This window comes from Dendronephthya gigantea, unplaced genomic scaffold (genome assembly GCF_004324835.1).
Source record: "Dendronephthya gigantea isolate DGI-Jeju-01 unplaced genomic scaffold, DenGig_1.0 000001F, whole genome shotgun sequence".
NCBI lineage: Eukaryota > Metazoa > Cnidaria > Anthozoa > Malacalcyonacea > Nephtheidae > Dendronephthya > Dendronephthya gigantea.
Genome location: NW_021163011.1, coordinates 3352897 through 3375352, shown reverse-complemented (window position 1 = coordinate 3375352; position 22456 = coordinate 3352897). Strand labels below are relative to the sequence as shown.

Below are 22456 nucleotides of genomic sequence, written 5' to 3'. Positions count from 1 at the left end.
AATTTAGTGAAACCAATAAAATGTGATTAAGCTCATATATATATACTAGCTTTAACTCACGACACTCTGAGACATTTCTTCTTCTTTATTCAATAACATATAAGTACATAGCTATATAACTGCATGGATCGGCAAGAATTTTAATTTCATAGATTTCTTACACTTCATACATTTCCATACATGTTCATTATTGAATCAGGTATGAACTATAGACTAGAATAGACTATACTTTTACAATCATAGATTCCCTATATATGAAATTAATCCGTACGACCTTGTACACACCATTAACATCAAACTTGTCGATATGGGTCCATCTTTTTGTCTCAGCACTTTCTTTTCTATGCATGACATGCACCGATCGTTTTTGTGGTAAATGTTTGTAAATTATTCGACATGGGAGATGGCCGGCCTCCACTTGCACGTATGTAGCTACACGCTGAAATCGCACGTACGGCTTGCGCGTTAACGGACCTATCTACTGTTCTAGCGACTACAGTTCAACTGTCATACGTACAAAAAATTATCCGCGACGGCCGGCTTAGCGACCACTTTCGAGTCATCGAGCAGCGCCAAATCGGGCGCACTGACAGTACGTGCAAGTGGAGGCCGGCTTATATAGACGAGAGTTATTCATTCTTTTGTGTCTTATTGAAATAAAATATGTATGTTTCGTAGTTTCGTGCTTGCATAAAATTAAAACAAATAACACTATTTAGATTATTAGATTATTATAATTTCAGTCTTTGAGCCAGTTAGACCAGTCATGATTTCAGCACATCACAAATAGGTCGCTGACTGCATGTATTTAAACATGCTGACGTTGTTTCTGCATGCAAGTTTCTGTTTTTTTTAATAATATCCTTTATGATCCCGCCTCACCATCTCGATTGTTTCTTTCAATCTTTTGATACTAGGCAGCAGCGCTGCTTCACTGGATGAATCGTAAATGCTAGGTTCACCAGAACTGCTGGAAAGGTTCTCGGGGAGTACCGCTGACAACAATTTTTGTATTTGTGAAGGTATTGAATAACACGCATGCTCACTGAGAAACAATGGAATATCCTCATGAGAGGAGATGTCGAAACAGAGTGGAATAATGTGCAGTTTTCTGTTCTGATGATGTATCATTTGTCCCAACAACATTTTCAGAATAAAAACATATGGACCATCTAAATCACAGATAAAAAAGTTTAAGTTGATTCGATGAGATTCCATATATGCGCCCTAGAAGTAGAATTTATAAATGCTAAATAAAGATGGCGGAGCGTTTTTATGCATATAAGAACACCTTAACAGATGAATGTTGAAGTACCAATTTACCGATTTAGAGAAGCACTTTCACAGATATACTCAGATATAATCAATAATAATCAGTTGAATATTAATTGAATCACAGTTAATAGAATATGTTGAGTGAGGTAGATTTATGCAAAAATTGTACCTTTCTCATCACATGTCTATTGTATTTTGCACAGATCAAGCTATAGCAATATTTTAATTAACATATCTTTCAAGGTTTAGCCTTTAGGACGTTTGGCTAAAAGACAATAGACACGTGACGAGAAAGGAACCATTTTTTGCATAAACCTGGACAATAACATAGTTAATAAGTTGTATTGTATTTTTATTTAGTCTCCAAACCATGCATGTATATTCTATTAACTGTGATTAAATGGATTAAGAAGGTGCAAGAACATTTTGCATAATGTCAACTCCCTGATGTAAAGGGCCGCATGGACAGAATTGCTAACCACCAAACCGTGAAATAGCTGCTACGTGTTTTAGAAAAGTAGAAACGTGTGGTTGCTCACTACTATACTGTCTACACTAGTCCGGTTTTAAGTTTTTTTTTTGAGACCGAGAGTATAGCTACAAACCGTTTGTGTGATCGTTTTCCTCGTACATTGTTTTTCCATCCCTGGTGCAAACAACAATAACTTTATCACAAAGCTTAATTTTATCTTCATACCAAATCATTCCTCTGTCTGTGATCTCGTTCGTACAACAGATATCCAAAATGCATTCAACGTAACTAGTTTCATTCAGTAGATTCGCGAGAGAATGTGTAACATTATTGCACGTCCGGCAGTGGTTGTCATGAACGATGAATATTTTGGTTTTCTTTAACGAAATCCCGCTTCGATCTCCTAATAACATATGATGACTTGGATTTGGAATGACTTCTAAACCAGTCAACAAAGAACCTAAAACATCAAAATAAATTTGGATTATTACAATCATGAACAATGTGTTTTCTATTATAAACAGACGAATGGAAAAAACTTACAGGAACAGTCATGAGCATGCACAAACCATTTATTTTTTAAACAAAATAAAACATTAAAAACCAATATACACACTTGATTGATGTTTTCGTTTTCTTTTGATAATAATAGCAGCGATTATAGCCACGACGAGTAACACAAAAGTAACACTACACGATACGATTACATCTACGACTTCCACGTTTGTATAGCTTTCTGTCCTCGGTCGACCTACATGTGAAAACAAGATGTGTCAAAATTAATGCTCTGTTTAACAGTTCTTCACTGGACAAAAATGGAAAATATAACATGATGCTCGATGGTGCATTATTACGGGGAAGCAATAATTTTACCTGTTGGCTTTTGAGGAGGGAAGAACACAATTTCTTTACTGAATGTTCCTTTCTCGCCATCAGAAAAGATTGGTCGCACCTAGTGGAATAAATATATGTTATTTACCGGATTGGAGGTCTGTGTAGGGAAATATTTCCCGAGGTCACAAGATTGAAGAAAAGCGTAAAATATGATTTCGGATCGCTAGAAAAAAAATAACTAAGTTTACGATAACCAATGCAGATAGTAGACATACATGAACTATACCGAACCACGACGCGTTCATCCTGTAGATCTCTCACCGCTTTTTGCAGTTTCGCACAAAACTAACCTTTACGTGATATCGCGAGCATTTATGTAATTCCAGAACAACGCGAGTTGCATTCTAAAAACGAGAAGCAATAGTTTATTATCGTCCTAATAACCTGCAACCAATCAGTAGCAATAATCGCTGCAGCTTGTAGTGGACATGGTAGCGTATAGCATGTATTTCTTCACTATAAAAATTAAATCATGCACAGCAAACTGTTTACAGCGAATGCTCGTACAAACTAATTTTGATTATTAGATATGCACCTACTATACCCCCCCCCCTTTGCATTTCTGATTCCAATGGTTCACCTGGGTGTTTTATAGTATAAAATAAACATACTTGCAGGGAGGTGAGTCCGTGATTAACGCACCAAGGGAGGCTGGAACCTCGGCCCAGCCTTCCGAGGTGCGTTAATCACGGACTCACCGAACGCACCTGCTCATAGCCAATAGGAACACAGCGTTTACACTGGGTATCAGGGTATGGGGTAATGTTTTAACCCCACATGGCCCCTTCAAACACAACGACTCCTTTTAGGGGTTGCGAGAGACCAACATCAATCGCGGTTTACGTGTTAACCGTTGTAGAATGATTAGTGCAAGTATATGTCGCATTTAGCTCCTTCTTTGCACTGATACTAGCTACCATAAGAGGTTATGAGGCTTTCTTTCTAAATGATTGTTTACCTTAAGCTTTCTGCGCCCAATATCGTTGCAATTTATTTCACTACTTTTATAATATATTTCAAAACCGCTGGGTGCTTTATGATACTTTGATAGACGCCATGCCAGGACTGCATTTGCCTTTTCCTGATGGAAATCATTCACAGGAACTATATGGGAAGAAATTATGTCAAAAATAAATTGTTAATATTTACCAATCTATTAAATCATGCTGGTTTGCAAGTATGTTGTATAGTAGAAATTGTTTAAACTTTTTTATTTTATTTAAATTTCTGTACTGATTCCAAGTATAGATGCAGCCACTTTCAGCGAAAGTACCTTTTTCAAAGAGTGGGAAAATTCTTAACCCTAGGGTGATAAATTGAACTTTCCAAAAACTTGCATGCATGATATTTCGTAGTCACAGTTATATAGCTAATTTTAAGATTTTCTACCACTACACATATCATCCCAATAGTAGAGTGGGGGGGGGAGCATGATAAAAATGTTCCAAACTGGAACTTGGTAATTTGAAGTGGGGAAATTGTAGGGGGTCTGCAGGACCACTCGCAGAAAATTTTCTGTGTTTTTGAGTCCCTGTGACTTGATTTCCAGTATTTTGCTGGACAATTCCTGATGAATCCATCTCGGCAGATTGAGGTTGAGATCTGCACATGCATTCTGCGTTTATCACTGCACAACAAATTAGGTATGAAGGGAATGAAGCCTCGTAATGCGCCGAGTTGCCTGTGAACGGTCGTGGACATGACTGACGTAGAGTTTGTTGTTTAGTCGAGTTTTTCTCTCAATCTGGCCTTTCGCTAATAAAGATTTTTGTAATTCCAGTGCAACTTACAACATTGTTCCCAATGACATTTTCTACCAATCTCGTTGCAAATATCTGGGAAAAGAGGAACGTAATATTAATCGGAAAAATAAAAATTTTGCAATATTAACATTTTTTGACAACTACTGGCGCTGCAGAGCTTCAATCTTATTGGCTTATAAATGATGTGGTTAATGCTCAAAAATAGTGCGATTTGGCAATTAGTCACACTATTTTTAACCAATCAGATTGCTAGAAACACCATTGATTTCAAAATGAATATAATAAATGCAATTATTCATTTCTTTAGACATTAATTGTTTTCACAGTCAATGAATACCAAATATTAACATACGAGACTAAAACATCAGGCTAGTTTCGCGAATGGGAGGGAAATGTGTTTCTTTAAAGGGACTAGTTTAAATTGCTGAACACTCGAATATTTCTGGATAAAAATCGAGTTGACCATGTGTTCTTACGAACAAGATTTGTGGACAACACCTTGTTGTAAAATGACAACTAGATATTCGCGTTGATATTCAATAACGTTTGCCTTGGAACCGGTTTGCACACTAAAATCATGACAATCCTGTCGATGGAACGCTATTCTAAATACTGGGGACTTCTGAAAAACAAAGAACTCGTCCTACAGAACAGAGGGGTACGTGATGTTTCCTTATGTGTTTCTCGCATTCCCACCATGTGCACAAGTTTAATTACGCTCCCAAGCAGTGCCTCGCGCCATGTTGATTGTCGGGATAAACAATATATAATGGCTTCACACTGAGAGAGCATATTGCTAGATATATCCCGTGGTGTTTGGTTTTTATAGCAGATAGATGGCCATACACGCCGTAAATCTAATTGTTATGTGCAATGATAAATTTCAATTTTGCACAACTGATATCACGACCGTTTACCATGACCGACTTATATTAAACTTAATACCCGTTGCTGCATGACCATGCAGCCGGTGGTCAGCCGGTAAAATTCACATGCACTCTTCACTAAAACAGTCAATTTTCATGGCAAGATTAACGTAAGGGCGGATAGGGCGGCAGCTCCAGGCTCTGACATAAAGATAACCTTTTCTTTGGAAACAACCGTATTGACACCCTGACAGGATAGATAATAAAACAGGAAATAGGCCTACATATCTCCTTATGCTCAGTGCAGGCCCAACGGTGTATTAATCCGGCCTTGTTCACTTTTACAGTTACATAAAATAAACTACAGAAAAGCTATTAAATGACTTATGACCAACACACTCAGCCTGTTGCTCAATGCACTTTTATGCAAAGAAAGATTCAGTTGCGGAAATTATGGAATACAAAATTGCAATATGAGAGTTCCGCGCAAAGTTTTAAATTTAATACCTTACAGAATAATGTCTCATGCAGTAAAATATTAAATTCTTAAATATTAAAAATATTTTCAGTCTTAAACATATGCGCTTTATGCCTGCTCATATTTTAAGAGCTCTACATGTTTGCGACATGAAATCATGCTCAACTGATACTATGATAAAATAATTTCAATACCTATCAACTTCGGAAGAACAATACTTTGAACTACGTAATTTTTTAAATTTGAAAGCAGTGATTGCACTTTGATCTCGTATTTACCACCAAACGGCAGATCATGAAACGTCCAGTTCAGCCAATGCTATAAAAATTGAATTATAATAATTCAGTCAGCTTCGATCCACATGAAAACCATGCAATACGATTGTCAGATTTAGTGATGAACATTACATCTTCCTGTGATCCCTTCCCGATACTCGCGCATATACAACTGAAAAACTTTCTATAAATGCATGACATTAGTTGTATAAATTAGCCAATTAAAAGTCCCTGCTTGAAGCGTTTAGTCGTTTAAAAAAAACAGAGAAGTTTAATTTCAGATCCATAAATTCAAACCATCGAGCTTACCTTATTGTTAATTTGTACACAGCGTTGAACGTTAAGGTGCTGGTCGAGTCCAGTAAGGCTGACTTGCCAACCCCACAACCCCGTAGCTATTAACGAAACGATTGAAACAGAATAAATGAATGAAGACATTTGAAATGCTTTCCAAATGCAGATCAATGTTTTCCACTCCACAAGAATAAAGGGTCGCCTCTATACGAACAAGTAATCGGGAAAAATCTCTGATTACAAAAAAGCGGATGTGCACTTTACTTGAATGCATGATCAAAAGCCGGATAACATCTAATGATTTAAAATTCTAGCAATACAAAGAGAAAGAAACCTGGTTGCTTTCATGTCTCTCAGACTCTATAGACAATTTCCGACACACGAATCAGTTTGGTAAAATGCATTATTAATAACATGGGATACTAATCACACGACTTAGCATCAAATGTGGTATAACAACTGCCTAAAATATACAAAACACTTCTCGACGTTTTGACCTGAGGGCCTTCGTCAGGAGAGTTAGTTCTGCATACGAACTCTCTTGAAGAAGACCCTCAGGTCGAAACGTCGAGAAGTGTTTTGTCTATTTTAGGCAGTTGTTATACCACATTTGAGGACGTTTGTCGACGCTTGTTTGAAGACGCTGCAACGCTGCTCCCTGGTGTTATTGGAACTTACTAATCGCATGAGAATAGAAAACCCTGTATCAGTGGAATTTACCATTATGTTTGAAATCCCATCCGACATCAATCTTCCACGGTGTGGGATTTTGCATTTTATTCAAGTCGCATTTGCCTCGGAATTCCTTGGAAATTTTATGACTTAAACGCAACATTGTTGGAGGAGGGATAGGAAACTTGCAACACGGATAGTCGTTTATCGTAGGGACAAAGCATAAACTTCCTTGCCACAAACCTGCAGGTTGAAAGAATGTGTTTGAAGTAACTGGCTAATATATAAATTACAATCCTTTGTACATTGTCAATAACTCGCAAAACCTTCCGCAACAGATGAAGTGTTTTATCAGTGCATCAATGATCTCAGACAGTGGACGTTACAGATGAATGACGGTTTCAATTGGTTTCAATATAGGCGGTGTCTCAAAAAATCCGAAATGCATTGAAATCACTAATAAGAATTTAATTGCTATATGTACTGTATAGAACTTGAATGACTGCATGAACTTGAAACTTGAAAGCATCCTTTAGGGCCCCACAAGTAGCTTGTAAAATGTGAAGTAAGTAATTATTAAGTGATTGCTTTCCGGGTTTTTTTTAGAAGCGCTGTATTAGCCTGTATATTGTCGACATGCAGTCGTTGACCATATTGTATATATAGCTATATATATGTTTCTAACGCACTGGTCTGTCTATAAAAACAATAAACTGACTGGTCAGCAAACCTATATGTAAACCATATATAAAATCATATATAAACGCTACAGAATATTATTCTACATGCATACTTTGTCCAGGATGTCCACATACGTCATGAGTACTTTCAGCTGTAGGGAGTAAAATAATGATGATGTGAAATAAGAATTAGAAGAATCTGTTTAACATTTTTATGTTTGTTTAACCCTAATGTGTCCGGAACATAAGTACAGTATATCCTACTCGAAAATAGGCCGGCCCAACGGGTCACAGAAGTGAAAAACACGGAAATTTTACAATTTTTTTACAGTTTTTACCTGAAACTTCAACGACGTATTCTTTTAAAATCACAATTGTGCTGGAGATATTTGCAAAACATGTGTAATTGCCATTATGATCACAACGAACGTAGTATATTGGAAAGTAATCCCGGGATCCAAAAGGTGCTAATTCACCGTCTTTTTTCCAGAAGACATTGACTTTAGAACCATTCAAGGTCGTAGAACAGTTTAGGGGTGGATAATAATAATATGTACCTTCTTTCAGCTTGATTATTTCCTTTATAACCTGTATAATGCATATATAGTTTCACACGCTTGAGATAACATGACCCCGTGTGTGGTTACAGCTGTATTAACAAACAATATCAGGCAACGCCGCGATCAAACATTGCCTCTAAGTACCTTGAAGGACCCATCTGTCTTAAAATATTTTAAAGAAAAAACTTAAAATGTTTTTAATTATTTAGTTGTTACTGCATGCATGTTGGACTTATATTAACCCTAACGTCAATTCACAGTAACCGTTCTTAATAATGTTTATAATGTATATATTGTTACACTTTCAATGTGAGGCTATATTATATATATATATATATATATATATATATATATATATAATATATATATATATATATATATATATATAATATATATATATATATATATATATATATATATACTTGGTACATTGTACCACAGGTACATGTACTCATATAAATATTAGTTTGTAATAATGAAACTAAAGCAGCATCATGTAACTGACCAATTTTCGTTGCATTAAAATTATCACATAATCAAGTACTTGAGATGCCTCATCATCTACATTGTTCTTTATGAAAGAGAAATTAAGAGACGCGTGACCGCGGCCTCGAGTTGTTCCAGAACTTCATATAATTATTCCAGCAAAGGTTTAATATCATACAGGCATTGCAGGAATTTCGTTTCATCCTGACCGATATGGCGATATATAACAAACAAATTCGAACACCTCGTGAACTAGAACAATATTAAGTAAACTTTGAATCTTTGTTTGAGGACTCTATATATATTTGATATAGTGTTTTCAAAGAAAAAACTCGTGTCAATATCCGAAGTCAAACAAGTGGTAATGATCTGTTTAACATTACCGCCACACGAGCTGCTTGTAATGTTCGAATTGGTATCAGACGAAATCCAGTTGACTTTTTTAAGAGAAACTGATGCAATCATTACAATGCACTAAAACATTCATCATCACTTCTTTTCAGAGTTTATACATTCTCACTTTTTTTTAAGGTTTTGCACATGCACTGTTTCAAAATCGAGTACAGTTATTGCATGTCTCAGATATTCCCTCCCCCCGCACAATTATAAAAGTAATCATAAAATCATTGCGTATAAATAATATATAATCATCATGATGCAAAAACCCTATGCATAACCAATTATACTAGCATGCATGCAGGCATTGTAAATTAGGAAATGGAAATATATCGTCGTCGGAACAGTTCTAGACATGCAGACATGTATTACTGTCTGACTGGCATCATCCTGAGTTTAAACGTTGGATTGTTAAAGCGTATTTGTCAGTCAGTCACGTGTATACACGTGCTTTTCTCTGACAGTAAAGCCCTGCGTATACAGACGAGCAAATTTTCCTTGAAAAGTTTTCCTTGCCAAGTTTTATTTGCTCGTGCATGTGTACGCGAAAAAATTGACAAGTTTTCCTTGACAGGGGGCCTTGTTCAAAAGCTAGTAGTCATGCCATCTTTTCAACAAGGAAAAATGCTCGTGTGTTCGGCCGTCAAGGAAAACTTGACAAGTAGAAAACTGCGCATCATTGAACGGGAATTTTTTTTCTTTACAACTCCGATACTAATCGCTCACAATCGCCAAATCATTGGCTTCTAAATTCTCATGTCGTAAACAAGACAATTTTAAATATAGCACCGGAAACTATAATATAGTTAAACATACATGCAAAACATCACATTGATAGTCACCAATCGGTCGTACAGTGGGCGAAAATTCGCCGTGTATATTCGCTAAATTCACAATCGAAGTTCCTGATTGTGAAGAGATTTATACCTCACGAATTTCTAAAAATCATGTGTTTGAAACCGGCAGGATGTATCTTAACATTCTCCGTGCAGTTTACCTCGTGACCAGAATGTATCCATGGGTCCCCGCGAACGATCGTCGTACGACGGCTGCACTGGAGGGAAAGCATCCCCAACATTATCAAATGTAGATGCATTACAGCCGTAAATTTAGTGGCGTTCCATGCTTGTAATGCTCCTCATCATAATGTGCCGTGAATGATAGTATTCACAACGTCACGGTTGTGTGTGCATGTGTATGTGTAACGAGTATTGTTACGCATGCCTAACAGTTGGAGAATGCATTCATTTCAAGAAAGGGATACCGCCACAAGCCTCACTTGGGGGTTAATTGTCAAAAACGATTCTCACCTTAAATTAAATTCATTTCAATGATTAGAATGACTCTAATAAACATTGCTCAAGGAAGTACGAATTGCTCTGTTTACTTGAACGAGCTTTAAATGCTTTTTTTTAAATTAGTAGAAGTGATTCAGAATAACATACACCTGTCGTGCAGTATATAGATTCAATTGCAAACCTGTAAACGCAACAAAAATATGGCTACAAGTCTAACAATATGCTAGTTCATGCTTCTTATGCACAAACATATATTTTCTATTTCCTATCTCAAACTCATATCGTTGCTATAGCAACAACATAAATTACAAAGAATGAAATACCTTTCAGCTGTTGTAAGCCCGTTACAACTATTCTGCATGCATTTACGTCAATGACGGCCTGACTTTTAAATATGCTCAGAAATGAAATTTATTATAGCATATATATGTATACTTTGTCGTAATGTTTTAAACGCACGCGTGGCAACGTTATAGGCGTTTCGAGGCTTAAAGGACTCTGGGATATGGCTACATCGCATTTTTAACAGCAAAATGGATTAAAAGCACTGATCTAAGTACAACTGAATCACGCATCTGGTATGCATAATTAAAGCTGCTGATCGCAGTCATTTTATTGTGTTCTCACTTGTGAGATTGAGATCAAAATAAATAAAGTCTAGGTTGACGAACGAATTTTGGGCAACATTTTCCTTCTACTGCGATAACATGCATGCACTGCATGCATGCTATAGCTAGCCTTCCATGCAATTCAAGTACAAAGTCCAATACAATGCTTATATGCTATAAAATATATTTAACGTGTTCAAATTATTCAAATACACTCATAAACTTGAAAAGATGATTTACTGGTATTGTCACGGTAATATTAAATCATTTAGACTATGGTTTAGATTAGGTCGTTGTAACTGTATGAACGTGCATAGTGCATGGACTTCTCTGAATTGTCTTCTTTTAATTTGCGCTTCAAGCTATGATTTTTTATACCAAATCGTGCATGTATGATCAAAATTTAATCCTGATTAAATCAGGAATAATGTGTTTTATAATTATAAAAGTGTTACTAATAAAGATGCATGTGTACCTTCCCTGCTCCACCGTGCGATTTCTCGTTAGGTCTAACTTAAGCCGTGCCTGTGGGGCGTGGGTAGAATGATTTATCACACATCCTGATAAATAATGGTAATTGCATTGAGTGGAGCGCAATTTGGCACGACCGCGAAGTGGGAGTGCGATTTGTAATCACAACTTTGATTTCACACCCAAATTGCACGACACAAAGTGCAATTTCCACTTTATTATATTCATTTTGAAATCATACAAAAAATTAAACAAATTCAAAACGATTTTTTTCATCTATCTTTTTGTCAAAAGATTTTGCGGGGCATTTAAAAATTCAAAATAATCAAATTTTGTGCCATTTTCCCCTGTAATTTAATTGGATAGTTAACACTGAAATACTAAATCTGATTGGTTATTGACTTATTGTGGTGAAGAGCTTCAATCTTATTGGCTTATAAACGATGTGATTAATGCTCAAAAATGGTGCGATTTTGGAATTAATCACACTATTTTTAACCTATTTTTACCTCCTGGGTACGAGGTTGCCGGTCGATGAGTTAGTTCGTTTCAACTATGGTTTCACCCAGGACAATAACATTCTGCATTGATTCAGGAAATTACTGCAACTAGTTTAGATCTTTCATCAAAGTATAATCCATGACTCCGGATGAAGGAATTAAGATTGCCGCGGACAGTTGCTGCATCATCGATCAAACCTGTGAACTAGGATAATGTAACAAGTAAATCGATTAGAAAGAAATCCTAATTGGATCGATAATTGAGGTTAAGATCTATTAAGAAAAATGTCTATCCTAATCTCTCTGTGTCCGTCCTTGGCTGTTTGGCAGTGTAAACTATTTCTAAGTAAACAGAAAGGAGTTACCTGTATTGTTCATCAGCTGACGTGGAAGATGAAGACCTCTGAAAATTATGTTCAATTCAAAATTAATTGGTAAGGAAATTACCAAGGTAACGAAATTATTCTTGGTGGAACTAGGAACACTGTTGTCTCAACCTTGCTTATACAGCTGATTAAAAAAAGATTATTCTTAGTAAAACTTTAAAGTCTAGGATCTTGTAGTCTAACGCATAATAGACGACGAGTTTTCCTCTTTATTAAGAATGTAAAGTTAGAAAATAACTTTTTGGGCAAGTTTGCTCTTTTTGTGAGCTTTACTGTACAGGTTGGAGCTTTATTAATTGACGAGATTATTCTGATAGTTGCATGATGTCGAAATACAATAACTATGTTAATTGAACTTTACGAGGTTTATTTATTCATCTGCTTGCATGGTGCATGTAGATATAGCCTGGCATATTCTCAATGAGTGAAACAGTGAAGTGTCAATCAATTTTCTTACACGAATATATCTCACTTTCTAAAAGCAATCTTTCAGCGAATTCAGCGAAACGGGGGGCGAGATGATGTTCCAATACGATACTAGCTCAAAAATCAAGGGTGCGGCCGTGAAAATGTGCTATGAGAAATCAATCAAGGAAAAGACTTACCAGAAAACGTCCTTTAGGACAACAATGGTTTTTTTTAACACTTCGACTAATCGCATTTTCCAAATTGCTTATATTCCGTTGCAGTTTCACCGTGTATTCAAGTTCATATTCTGCCGTATCACCTATGTTTCTTTCATTAACGTCACAAAGACACGACAACAGTTGTTTCATTCCAGACGGCAAGGAGTAATATTGCCTGTCCCTTAAGAAGCATGGAATGTCGTCTTTAGACGAATGGTCAAAGCATACCGGGACAACCTGAATGTTATTGTTGTTGTGGGCTTTTTCCCCAAGAATTAGATTGAGTACCAGATGAAACGAGGACTGTGCATGGCCAGTAGTGTTTGAACCTGGACCAAATAAAAAAAAATCAACATTTATTTTTCATCATGGCGTTGCATCGATAGTCAATTGTGCAATTAAAAAAAAATTTAAAGAAGATCCGAGTCAAGTAAAAAACTAATTTCGAGAAGACTAGACATCTTGAGAGTCAATATGTGATTCAAACCAGACACAGGTTGAGACTGTCGTGTTTGAATCATATATTGATTCTTAAGATTAAGTTTTTTTCTTTACTTCTTTAAATTTAGTCTTGCCCTTGGTTTTTAAAACCCGAGTTAATGAATCAAAAATGATACACAAAAAAGACGAAAGACGGGCATAGGCAGACTATGAGGAAGTATAAAGCATATGAGGAAAAAGAAGGTAGAACTGCAAAAATGTGAAATTTTCTCAGTAAATGTTTACCATAACTTCTCAATACAAGCTTTTCTTGCAAGCATACCTCTGCAACTCCTATCTTCCCATGTTTTCTTTGCTTCTTTTGTACAAATGACGACAACCTTTCTACATTGTTGGAATTTTTCCAAATACCACGTAAATCCTAATTGTCTACACTCGTTTACCGAGCATAAGTCAAGAAATGGCTTTACACGACCTGTTGCCGAAAGAACATTGCCAAACATATGCGTGACGTCGTTACATAACTTGCAATGGCCATCATGAACAAGCAGCACTGAATTTTCATTTCTGGATGAATTTTCTGCAGGAAGTATAAAAATAGAAAACAGAAAATCAGAGGGTGTTTTGTTGAAGTTGATCATGCTCGTATAGTTCTAAAACAACCAAAGCTATTTTGCAGGCTAGGCCACAGTAAAGCCTAAGATCATTCAGGTTAAGACAAGCCGCATATGAGTACTTTCAATATGCTATTGTACGCGGATGGAAAAATTTGTCATTTTAATTTGTCATAAATGTTGGTCAATCCCATATGATACCCCCCCTCCCAATCCCAGCTCGATAGCCACGCCCCTGTGCCTAGGTTGACTGGTGTATTTAAAGATTTATAAACCGGCGTTCGTTACAAACACTAGGGGCGCCTTTATGCATATCCAAGATGGCGAAGGTCACAAATCTTTGTAGTTTGCAAATCCCTGAAAATGTGCAGACGATTGTGAAAATCTGTAAAGGGACTTAAGCCCTGTTTACACTACACTCGATTTATTGGCACGGCACGGATAAACTGGGTTACCGTGTCCATTTCATATGTGCTCGGCCTTTGTTTTGGTAGCCTGAATACTAATAAATTTGGGTACTGGTACCAATTTTAGCCGTGTCGTGCCCATAAATTGATTTAAGGATAATAGTTTTCATATAAATGCAAACATAATTCAGTAGGAGTATAGGAGAAATCTTACGTGAAGAACTTTCATAGTATTCATTCAACATTTCCAAAATTAACGACAAAACTATCAACAATACAATACCTGAGGTGGAAATTGGTATCATATTTTCCGGATTTCTCTTTAACTTGTTTCTTATATAAATGAATATAATCACTAGGATTGCTGCCGTAGTTGCGCAGACCGAGATTATTATCTTCAATGTATGTTTAGATGAGGTATTAGGAGTGTGGGAATCTGTATAAAATCAAAAAGTTTTTTTATCTTTCACCTTATAATAATGCTATACCCTTCATCCTCCCAGTTGATCATGACTTATATTATAAGCTTTACTTCGACATGCTTCTAATCTAAAAAAAATGCCTATACGAAACTTATTTTTCTTACTAGTTGGATTAACGAAATTATTAAACGCAATCTTTTCAGATCTTTCTCCATAAATTCTGTGGTAACGGTCGTTTGAAGATATAAATACCGGTCGAACCTATAAAAACGGTAGTCATTGGTAAGTTCAAAGGTTAATCACGGGCCAGTATAGATAGCATGACGGTTGAAAAAGCCAGATGATCATTTAGCTAGGTCTGAGAAATCATTTGTGCGGCAAATATCACTCAACAATATACTTATACTTACTTGAACATAATATTTATGTTTGTATTTCAGTTCTGTAAGGTGGGTATAGTCTTCTGTCTAAAATATAACAATATATTAAATTATGAGCAGTGGAAAACGCTGCGTGGTTAGAAGCGTAATTTGAAGGGTGTAAACCATGCAATATCGGGTCAAAAATACAATGTTTCATAATACGTGGAAACGCGGTTTAAAACGTCAATATATACATGCATGCATGGGCTGATCGAATTTTAGGAGATGATTTACCGGCTCTACAAAACTATCGGTGTCAGACTTATTTTCGTTCGTATATATAATTTCATAAACATGACGGGACTTGTACAGTTTGGAAGGATGCCACGAAAGGAGTGGAGGAACTACGTCGTTTGCAACTGTCACATTTTCAATTGGTACTAAAGAAGTGAAAAATTAATAGCATTTCAATGTTGACTATATACATAAATTTTATATATAAATTGAAAAAGCTCAATTTTACTGTAGACTCACAACAAAACTCCCAATTGCAGCCTTTACCAATCGTTTCACACATGTCTAAAAGATTAAAGAAAGCTAGCTATACAGCCTAAAACTTTCGCTCATCAGACTTCAAAAAAAATTATGCTATATATATTATGTATATATATAAGAAAAGTTAATTTCGACTTTCGAGCGCATGCTATTCATGCATCAGGACATAAATATATAGTTCACATGCAAGACAAATATCATATGTTGAATCCTGTCCGGCTTTGTGTCCCTGCTATGCGAGGCAGCATACTACTGATACGTGCCTACAATTGATAGCTGTCGCGAATAATGTACTTAAACTATAAACATAATTGTCACTGAACGCTATAATATCTATCTAGTTGGAATTATTTATTATATTTCTCAGTGATGACTGTCGAGTTCTTGTGACTTTTGTCCTGGAGTTTTAATTTTATTTTAAATATACGGTTCATTGCAATTCTTTTGACATTTTATACCTTGCAAAGTTGGAATTCTTACGATTCTAAAATCATCATTTTGTTCATCAGTATGGATAGATTCCGGTAATGCCTGCACAGTTATTTTATATTCTGCTCCCAATTGGAATCGATTAGCGAGAAATGTCCATTTTAAAAGTTCATTCTAAGAAAAAAGATAAAATGGGAACTGTATCTAATATACAGAAGGCCGTGCTTTAAACCCGTGCCCGATCCGTAGGTTGTTAAAAAAAGTCTGCGCCGTGACATGGTTTGATGGGGTTGCAGACAAGAAAATGAAATATTCATGATTCAGGCCAACTGTGTGCTTTGACCAATCAGGAGCAACGCCTTCGTGGGTATAAATTATACATACCTTCCTATTAATCTGAACACACCCCCGATCATTCGCATCTCCAGAAAAACCAAGATAGTTGATTTGCCAACCCAATATATGAGAACTGCCTGTATAATGAATTTAATGAAACTGACATCCTTCTATACACTATGAATATAGATGACAATAAATCGATATTCAGGAAGGAAGACCTTCAATGAACAAGATATTCAATCAAGACCATATTATAGGGGGATGCATGCAGACTTTGTGTTGATGGATTGAACTAAACCGAAATAGATGAGGTATACAGAGGAAAAGAGAGGAAAACCTTTCCGGGATGAATAACACTAACTTAGCTCATAATCACTTTAGTTTATGAATGCACAGTATATTTTACCAGTTGCTCTCACTTGCCAATCCACCAAAATCTCCCAGGGATTCTTGTAATTGTCTATTCCATTATATATATGACAATAATTGTCTCCTTTAGCAAACTGGCTTGATAATTTTAATGTTGTCGTCATACGCTTTGGACCATTCGGTGCGGCATATTTGCAACAAGGATAGTCTGTTTCTAAGTACGGTGGGCACTCGAAACCATCCTTTTCTACTATTTCTGAATAAACGAAAAATAATGAATTTAATAGCAATCTTAGTAGTTACATGCACTGTATAATGATAATCGGACTAGAAGTTCCAAGTTCCTATATACGCCGGTATGAGAGGGACAACGATGCCCCTGCCTCCAAAAATTTCAAAATCGGTTTTCAGATTTGTCTAAGGCTGGACCTAGAGTTTGTGCCACCGAAAAAAAATCCTGACGGCGCCATTGTATACGTTACTCCGCTGCGACTAATTGTTTATATACAGACTATATAGAACGACCACGAGAAAAATTTACCTTTTTTTTCTTTGCCACATAGGTCGAATGTATTATTTACTATATTGAATAAAATAAGAAAAGGGCATAAAATATAACGAATCATTTTCGTGATATATAGCCATAGAAAGCACATTTACTATAACGTTTTACTCAAATAACACTTGCCTCCAAACTAAATAACACGTTAACTGCATGTTGATATTAAAGAATTCTGGAGTGATTACAATACTACATACTGGGTGGTGAGGCCGTGAAAATATCTTATAACTCACATGTAACCTGAACATCAAATCTCTTTAGAGGAGGTCCATCTTTCTCAGGATGGCAAGTATATATTCCTTCATCTTTCTTGTCAACACAATGGAGCTTATACGGATGTGTTAAGCCAGATTTGTCGTTTTCAGAAACGAAAACTCTTTGACCATTTTTCTTCCAGATGATAGTTCTATTACTTTCTTTGCAAGACAGGTTGTACTTACGAGTTCCCCTATCAATTTCTATCCGCTCAGTCTGTACCTCTCCTTTCTGTGAAAAGGAAATAAAGAATAGCAGTCCATCAATTAATAGTTACAATATACATATAATCGAGAGAGACTAAATTTGAACTTATAAAAAACCCATTTTAATGATAATTGAACCTGTTTGATGGGGCCTTGTCACAATATTTTTTGTAAAATACTGTAATAACCGTTTACTATTTAAAAAATAGAAAACATTTTCCGTGTTTCCATACAGTTATTGGAACACGCGTGGAAGTTTGCGAAAACGAGAAATAATCAGTGGGAAAACGAACTCGTAGGGCGAGTTTTTCCACGTTATTTCGAGTTCTCCCAAACTCCCACAAATGTCTCTATAACTGTATAGAAACACCGGAAAAAATATTTTCTACTTCTTTTATAATATAAGTCAATAAAAAGATTTTGTACAAATATTATAGTTCGATTCAATTATAAATTCTCATTACATTACTTCGCTTGTCAAGCTCGGCGGGAAATGTCCCGTTTTTCTATACATACATAGATAGAAACACGCTTCTCGACCAATCAGCATGCGAGTACCATATTACGTTTACTATAAGTACCAAGGGATGTGGTTAAATTTTCTTAGGAACTAGTTATATATGTTTCTATTCATATATATAGAAATGCCAAACGCATGGAGGTAAAAGTAATTACTAGATAAGCACAAAATATTTCCGCAAATTTTAAATAACAAAACATAATTGAAGTGAATTTACATGTTAAAGTACCGATGGATCATTTAATGGCGCCACTCGACTGTTGCTATGGTGATATCCATGCGGCCCACACGCAGGCAGTGAAGGGCATGCAATTTAAATTTTTGTCAAACTCAAAGAATGCTTTGTGGAAAAAGGTTTTTCAATTTTCATAATGGAACCACTTCAATTTTAACTATTAAAAGCTTCATCACTACAACGACTTCGTTATTCATTTGAAGCTGGTCTAGACTTTTCTTTACTTGAGAAAATTAAAGTTTCAAAGAGATGTCATTTACATTTCTGAAGTACAGAAATCATAAAAAAAGCAAAAAATATAGAATGCCCCTGGTGTGTGTATAATTGTAAAGAAGTTAATTTCTTATGATCTATGCCTGTAGTGCTCCTATATCTATTTTATTTAAAGCGCCTGGGAACGAGGCTGTCTTAGTGACCTTTTCAAATGAATGTGACTTTCAAAGTTTCATTGATTTTCCTCTTTTGATAGATGTTAACGAGTGCATACGGATGTTCAAAGAAGAACTCTCATGCATCAAAGTATTTGCAACTATATCTACTCGTTCAAATTATTCAAATTGTTCAAATTCAAATTTATCAAAAGATGAAAATCGCACCGAAAATTGCGACCGGTGCAAACGGGCCTATAAACTGCTAACTATATGTAATCTCCAGATCTATACTCAATTAATCCATGTTTCATTTAGGCCGCGCTAAAAGATAGAGATTTTCACAAACCTGCCAGTCTATAGATAATAATCAATACGGCAGTAAGCCTGCATTGGCGTGCATGCACCTTCATTGAATGATTTCTTCAAAATTTTTTGACGTATAATTTTATATGGATGCATGAATGCTTTTCTATATAATTATTAGCGTCATTCGTGTGAGGGAATGAATCAGGGGCGCCGGAACCACGGGGGCAGCGGGGCCAGCTGTCTCCCCTGCCCTTCGCTCACGGGGGCGAACGGGGGGGGGGGTAGTGTCACAGCTCCTCGCAAGAATGATTTTCATTGGCTGAACTTTACAATACATTTCTGTTTCAACCAATAGCATAGCTTCGTTCTTTAGAAAGCATAGAAAAGCATTATCCAATTGGACGAAAGCTTCCGAGAGCTGCGACATGTCCCGAACGGGTGCAGCTTTATGCCCTTTGCTACCATATAAAAGTATCATAAATTTAACATTTAATCCTGATGCCCACTTTTCGCATAAAAACTAACCGGTAATATTATTGAAAATGCGTTCTCTGGTAGATTTGCTAGTTAGTTTATTTTACTGATGCGTTGGCGTGCAATGATATATGCAAATGTGTCTGCGCTGTTTAGAGTCCATGTTAAGATAATAAATTGAAATAGTTATGTATAAACATTTATATAAGCGACCATCGAAAGCGGTACTGATTACTGAATATAAACGAAGGGCTAACTGTATATGAAGTTATAACTTTACCAAAGTGCCTCATACAATATCTATCAGTAAGATGCACAGAATGACAGAAACACCCTTATACGTCGTTACGATGATATTTATAATATGCATCACATCACATGTACAGACTATATTGGCAAGAGAGCTGTAGAATAATAGAATTGCTGCATGCAGTAGAATAACACAATATTTGTTATATTCTTGAAATTGTTAGCCACTTGAAGAGTTGAAGGACTAGGTTAAATCAAAGCTGTATCAGTACGCAATATCATAATTAGCGAAGGAATATAAGAATTAATCATTGGGTGACTTTCATGTGATATACATTTATTACAAAATTACAATTGGCTACATCGTTACTATAACTAAATCTCAAACTGATATTTCATTTGAAATTTAAAATCTTGAAGACATCACCCGTCATGTAATAAAAAATGCCCCTATGTCTATATACGTGTTCAGGCTTGCCATCACATACATACCCACCTTGTAATTCTGGTCTTTCGTAGCTGTTATACATAACTGATTGAAGAGGAGTTGGATAAGAACGACTTTCCAACTTGCTAAATGTGCCATAGTGACTTCATATGTGCCTGTCTAAACAGGAGTGAGGCGTAGTTCAAAATTATGGAAAGTTCAATTGTGTGTATAAGCGAGATTTGTTTTGATGCGACAGATATAATCTGCATTAAAATTGCTTCTTTGAAGTGTGCAAAGAAAAGCACAGCAGGGCCTTGCTGAATACCGCGATAATTGTGCAATGTCAATGCCAACACCGAATGCAAATGCAATTATTCGAATTTCATAAATTGTTTTTAAAAGTGAAACTATAACTCTGGGATCAGTTCGAGCTTGCAATGTATATATATAAGTACATGCATTCACGGTATACTGCATGCTGGAACCCTACACATACAGTGTAATATATCCTTCGTGAATGGTACACAATTTTCGACTTCCATTTCCACCGATTCCTATTTGTCAGCTGCATGATCACCCTATTAAATGTGGAGGCGGATTGTATGTTTTCTAAACATTTTGGAGAACCTCTTTAACTTTTGATAAGTGAGAAGTGTGCTACAAATGCTAATCCTACAGGAGTTTCAAACTAATTTAATTGTTGAAAGAGGAATGCATATACATGCACTTCAGAAACAAGGATGCGTTACTAAGTGTTGTATATAATATCGGCTAGTTCAATTATATATAATGCATGCCATTTATGGCAAATAGCCAGGAAAAACATTTTATCTAGGCAATTCTGCCTTCAATCCATACTGAGAATTATTGTATTTTTTTGTTGAGGAGCTAGGATTGTTAGAAATGGACTGGCGCAGTTTGTATGACGTACATCCTTGCAGATCTTTATAGCTCAACAATTGCTTGCCCGCGTGATCGACACGTAGAATGAAAAGGTTTACATATTTGCATGTTTATACTCTTGTCTGGTAGTCTGTGAAATTACAAAATGGTAACTGTATTTTTTACCATGCAACCTTGATATCTCGTCATTTCGAGTACCATCGTACAGCAGGTTGTAACAAGTCTGGGAGCGGTGCTGACAGGAAAGTCTATACCCCACACCCTGTGAATTTATGCCCCACGAATTTCTAAAAATCTTGTGTTTGAAACGCAAGATGTATCTTAACATTCTCCGTGCAGTTTACCTCGTGACCAGAATGTATCCATGGGTCCCCGCGAACGATCGTCGTGCGACGGCTGCACTGGAGGGAAAGCATTCCCAACATTATCAAATGTAGATGCATTACGATTTACGGCGTAAATTTATTTATTTATTTATTTATTTATTAGGCTTTGCCAATTATTTAAATACAATTACACCTAACAAATATATACAATTAATGATATACTGACATGGCCGGGTATCGCTACAGCTTTTACAGCCAGTTACAGCGACCCTTAGAAAAAAAAAATTAACAAACATCTGTACAATACGACTAACTACAGCACGATGGCGGACAAGACAGGTTACGAGACACATTACAACATAAACATATTGACTTCCAAGTTCTGGGATCTTCTACATCAAAGACATGTTGAACAGCGTGTTGATAGTATTTCAGAAGTCCTCTCTTAAAGGCGTTAAATGTGATATCTTTTTGTCGGAGATCCTTTGGAAGCACGTTCCACACCCGTGCTGATCTCACCAGGAACGATTTCTGGTAGGTGGTGGTTCGACATTGTGGTGTGTTGAATGCCACGCAATTTTGATCCGTAGAACGAGTTTGTCTATCACGGTTCTGGGTTGTGGGTAGTAGCTCGGTGTTAAGAGAAATGATGTCATGAGTACATTTGAAGAAGAAGACCAT

At 36.2% G+C, this 22456-nt stretch overlaps 3 protein-coding genes across 4 annotated transcripts; all 3 read right to left on the bottom strand.

The window, feature by feature from the left end:
• Nucleotides 1–127: 127 nt before the first annotated feature.
• Nucleotides 128–10413, bottom strand: LOC114529178. 2 transcript variants are annotated; one of them, XM_028550949.1, is made up of 13 exons: nt 10109–10413; nt 8008–8257; nt 7783–7821; nt 7038–7232; nt 6333–6418; nt 5943–6066; nt 4432–4476; nt 3600–3745; nt 2932–2985; nt 2621–2699; nt 2364–2498; nt 1881–2207; nt 128–1172 (listed from the first exon to the last, which is right to left on the bottom strand). In XM_028550949.1, exons 1-13 carry the CDS (start codon nt 10205–10207, stop codon nt 853–855), a joined length of 1899 nt encoding a protein of 632 aa, XP_028406750.1. In that variant the 5' UTR covers nt 10208–10413; the 3' UTR covers nt 128–852. The 2 variants fall into 2 exon arrangements, with proteins under 2 accessions (XP_028406750.1, XP_028406757.1); XM_028550956.1 differs by lacking the exons at nt 7783–7821; nt 8008–8257; nt 10109–10413 and adding an exon at nt 6156–6207 and having other exon boundaries at nt 7038–7157.
• Nucleotides 10414–10966: 553 nt separating this feature from the next.
• Nucleotides 10967–16595, bottom strand: LOC114529196. Its single transcript, XM_028550962.1, has 10 exons — nt 16260–16595; nt 15781–15825; nt 15541–15686; nt 15295–15351; nt 15049–15145; nt 14746–14898; nt 13764–14021; nt 12980–13329; nt 12354–12391; nt 10967–12193 (listed from the first exon to the last, which is right to left on the bottom strand). Exons 2-10 carry the CDS (start codon nt 15821–15823, stop codon nt 12181–12183), a joined length of 1155 nt encoding a protein of 384 aa, XP_028406763.1. The 5' UTR covers nt 15824–15825; nt 16260–16595; the 3' UTR covers nt 10967–12180.
• Nucleotides 16591–20904, bottom strand: LOC114529209. The gene is made up of 4 exons (XM_028550969.1): nt 20613–20904; nt 17734–17986; nt 17480–17518; nt 16591–17194 (listed from the first exon to the last, which is right to left on the bottom strand). The coding sequence occupies exons 1-4, from the start codon at nt 20700–20702 to the stop codon at nt 16947–16949; spliced, it is 630 nt and encodes a 209-aa protein (XP_028406770.1). The 5' UTR covers nt 20703–20904; the 3' UTR covers nt 16591–16946.
• Nucleotides 20905–22456: the final 1552 nt, after the last annotated feature.

Coding starts and splice junctions, on each gene's coding strand:
- LOC114529178 (XM_028550949.1), bottom strand. CDS start 10,207: ATGCATCTACATTTGATAATGTTGGGGATGCTTTCCCTCCAGTGCAGC. Junction 3,746..4,431: donor ATGTCATTGGGAACAATGTT/GTAAGTTGCACT, acceptor CTTCCCATATAG/TTCCTGTGAATGATTTCCAT. Junction 2,700..2,931: donor GCTCGCGATATCACGTAAAG/GTTAGTTTTGTG, acceptor TTATTCCACTAG/GTGCGACCAATCTTTTCTGA.
- LOC114529196 (XM_028550962.1), bottom strand. CDS start 15,823: ATGTGTGAAACGATTGGTAAAGGCTGCAATTGGGAGTTTTGTT. Junction 15,687..15,780: donor CTGCAATTGGGAGTTTTGTT/GTGAGTCTACAG, acceptor TCACTTCTTTAG/TACCAATTGAAAATGTGACA. Junction 15,352..15,540: donor CCGATAGTTTTGTAGAGCCG/GTAAATCATCTC, acceptor GTTATATTTTAG/ACAGAAGACTATACCCACCT.
- LOC114529209 (XM_028550969.1), bottom strand. CDS start 20,702: ATGGCACATTTAGCAAGTTGGAAAGTCGTTCTTATCCAACTCCTCTTC. Junction 17,987..20,612: donor CGAAAGACCAGAATTACAAG/GTGGGTATGTAT, acceptor TCCTTTTCACAG/AAAGGAGAGGTACAGACTGA. Junction 17,519..17,733: donor ATTTGATGTTCAGGTTACAT/GTGAGTTATAAG, acceptor TATTCAATATAG/TAAATAATACATTCGACCTA.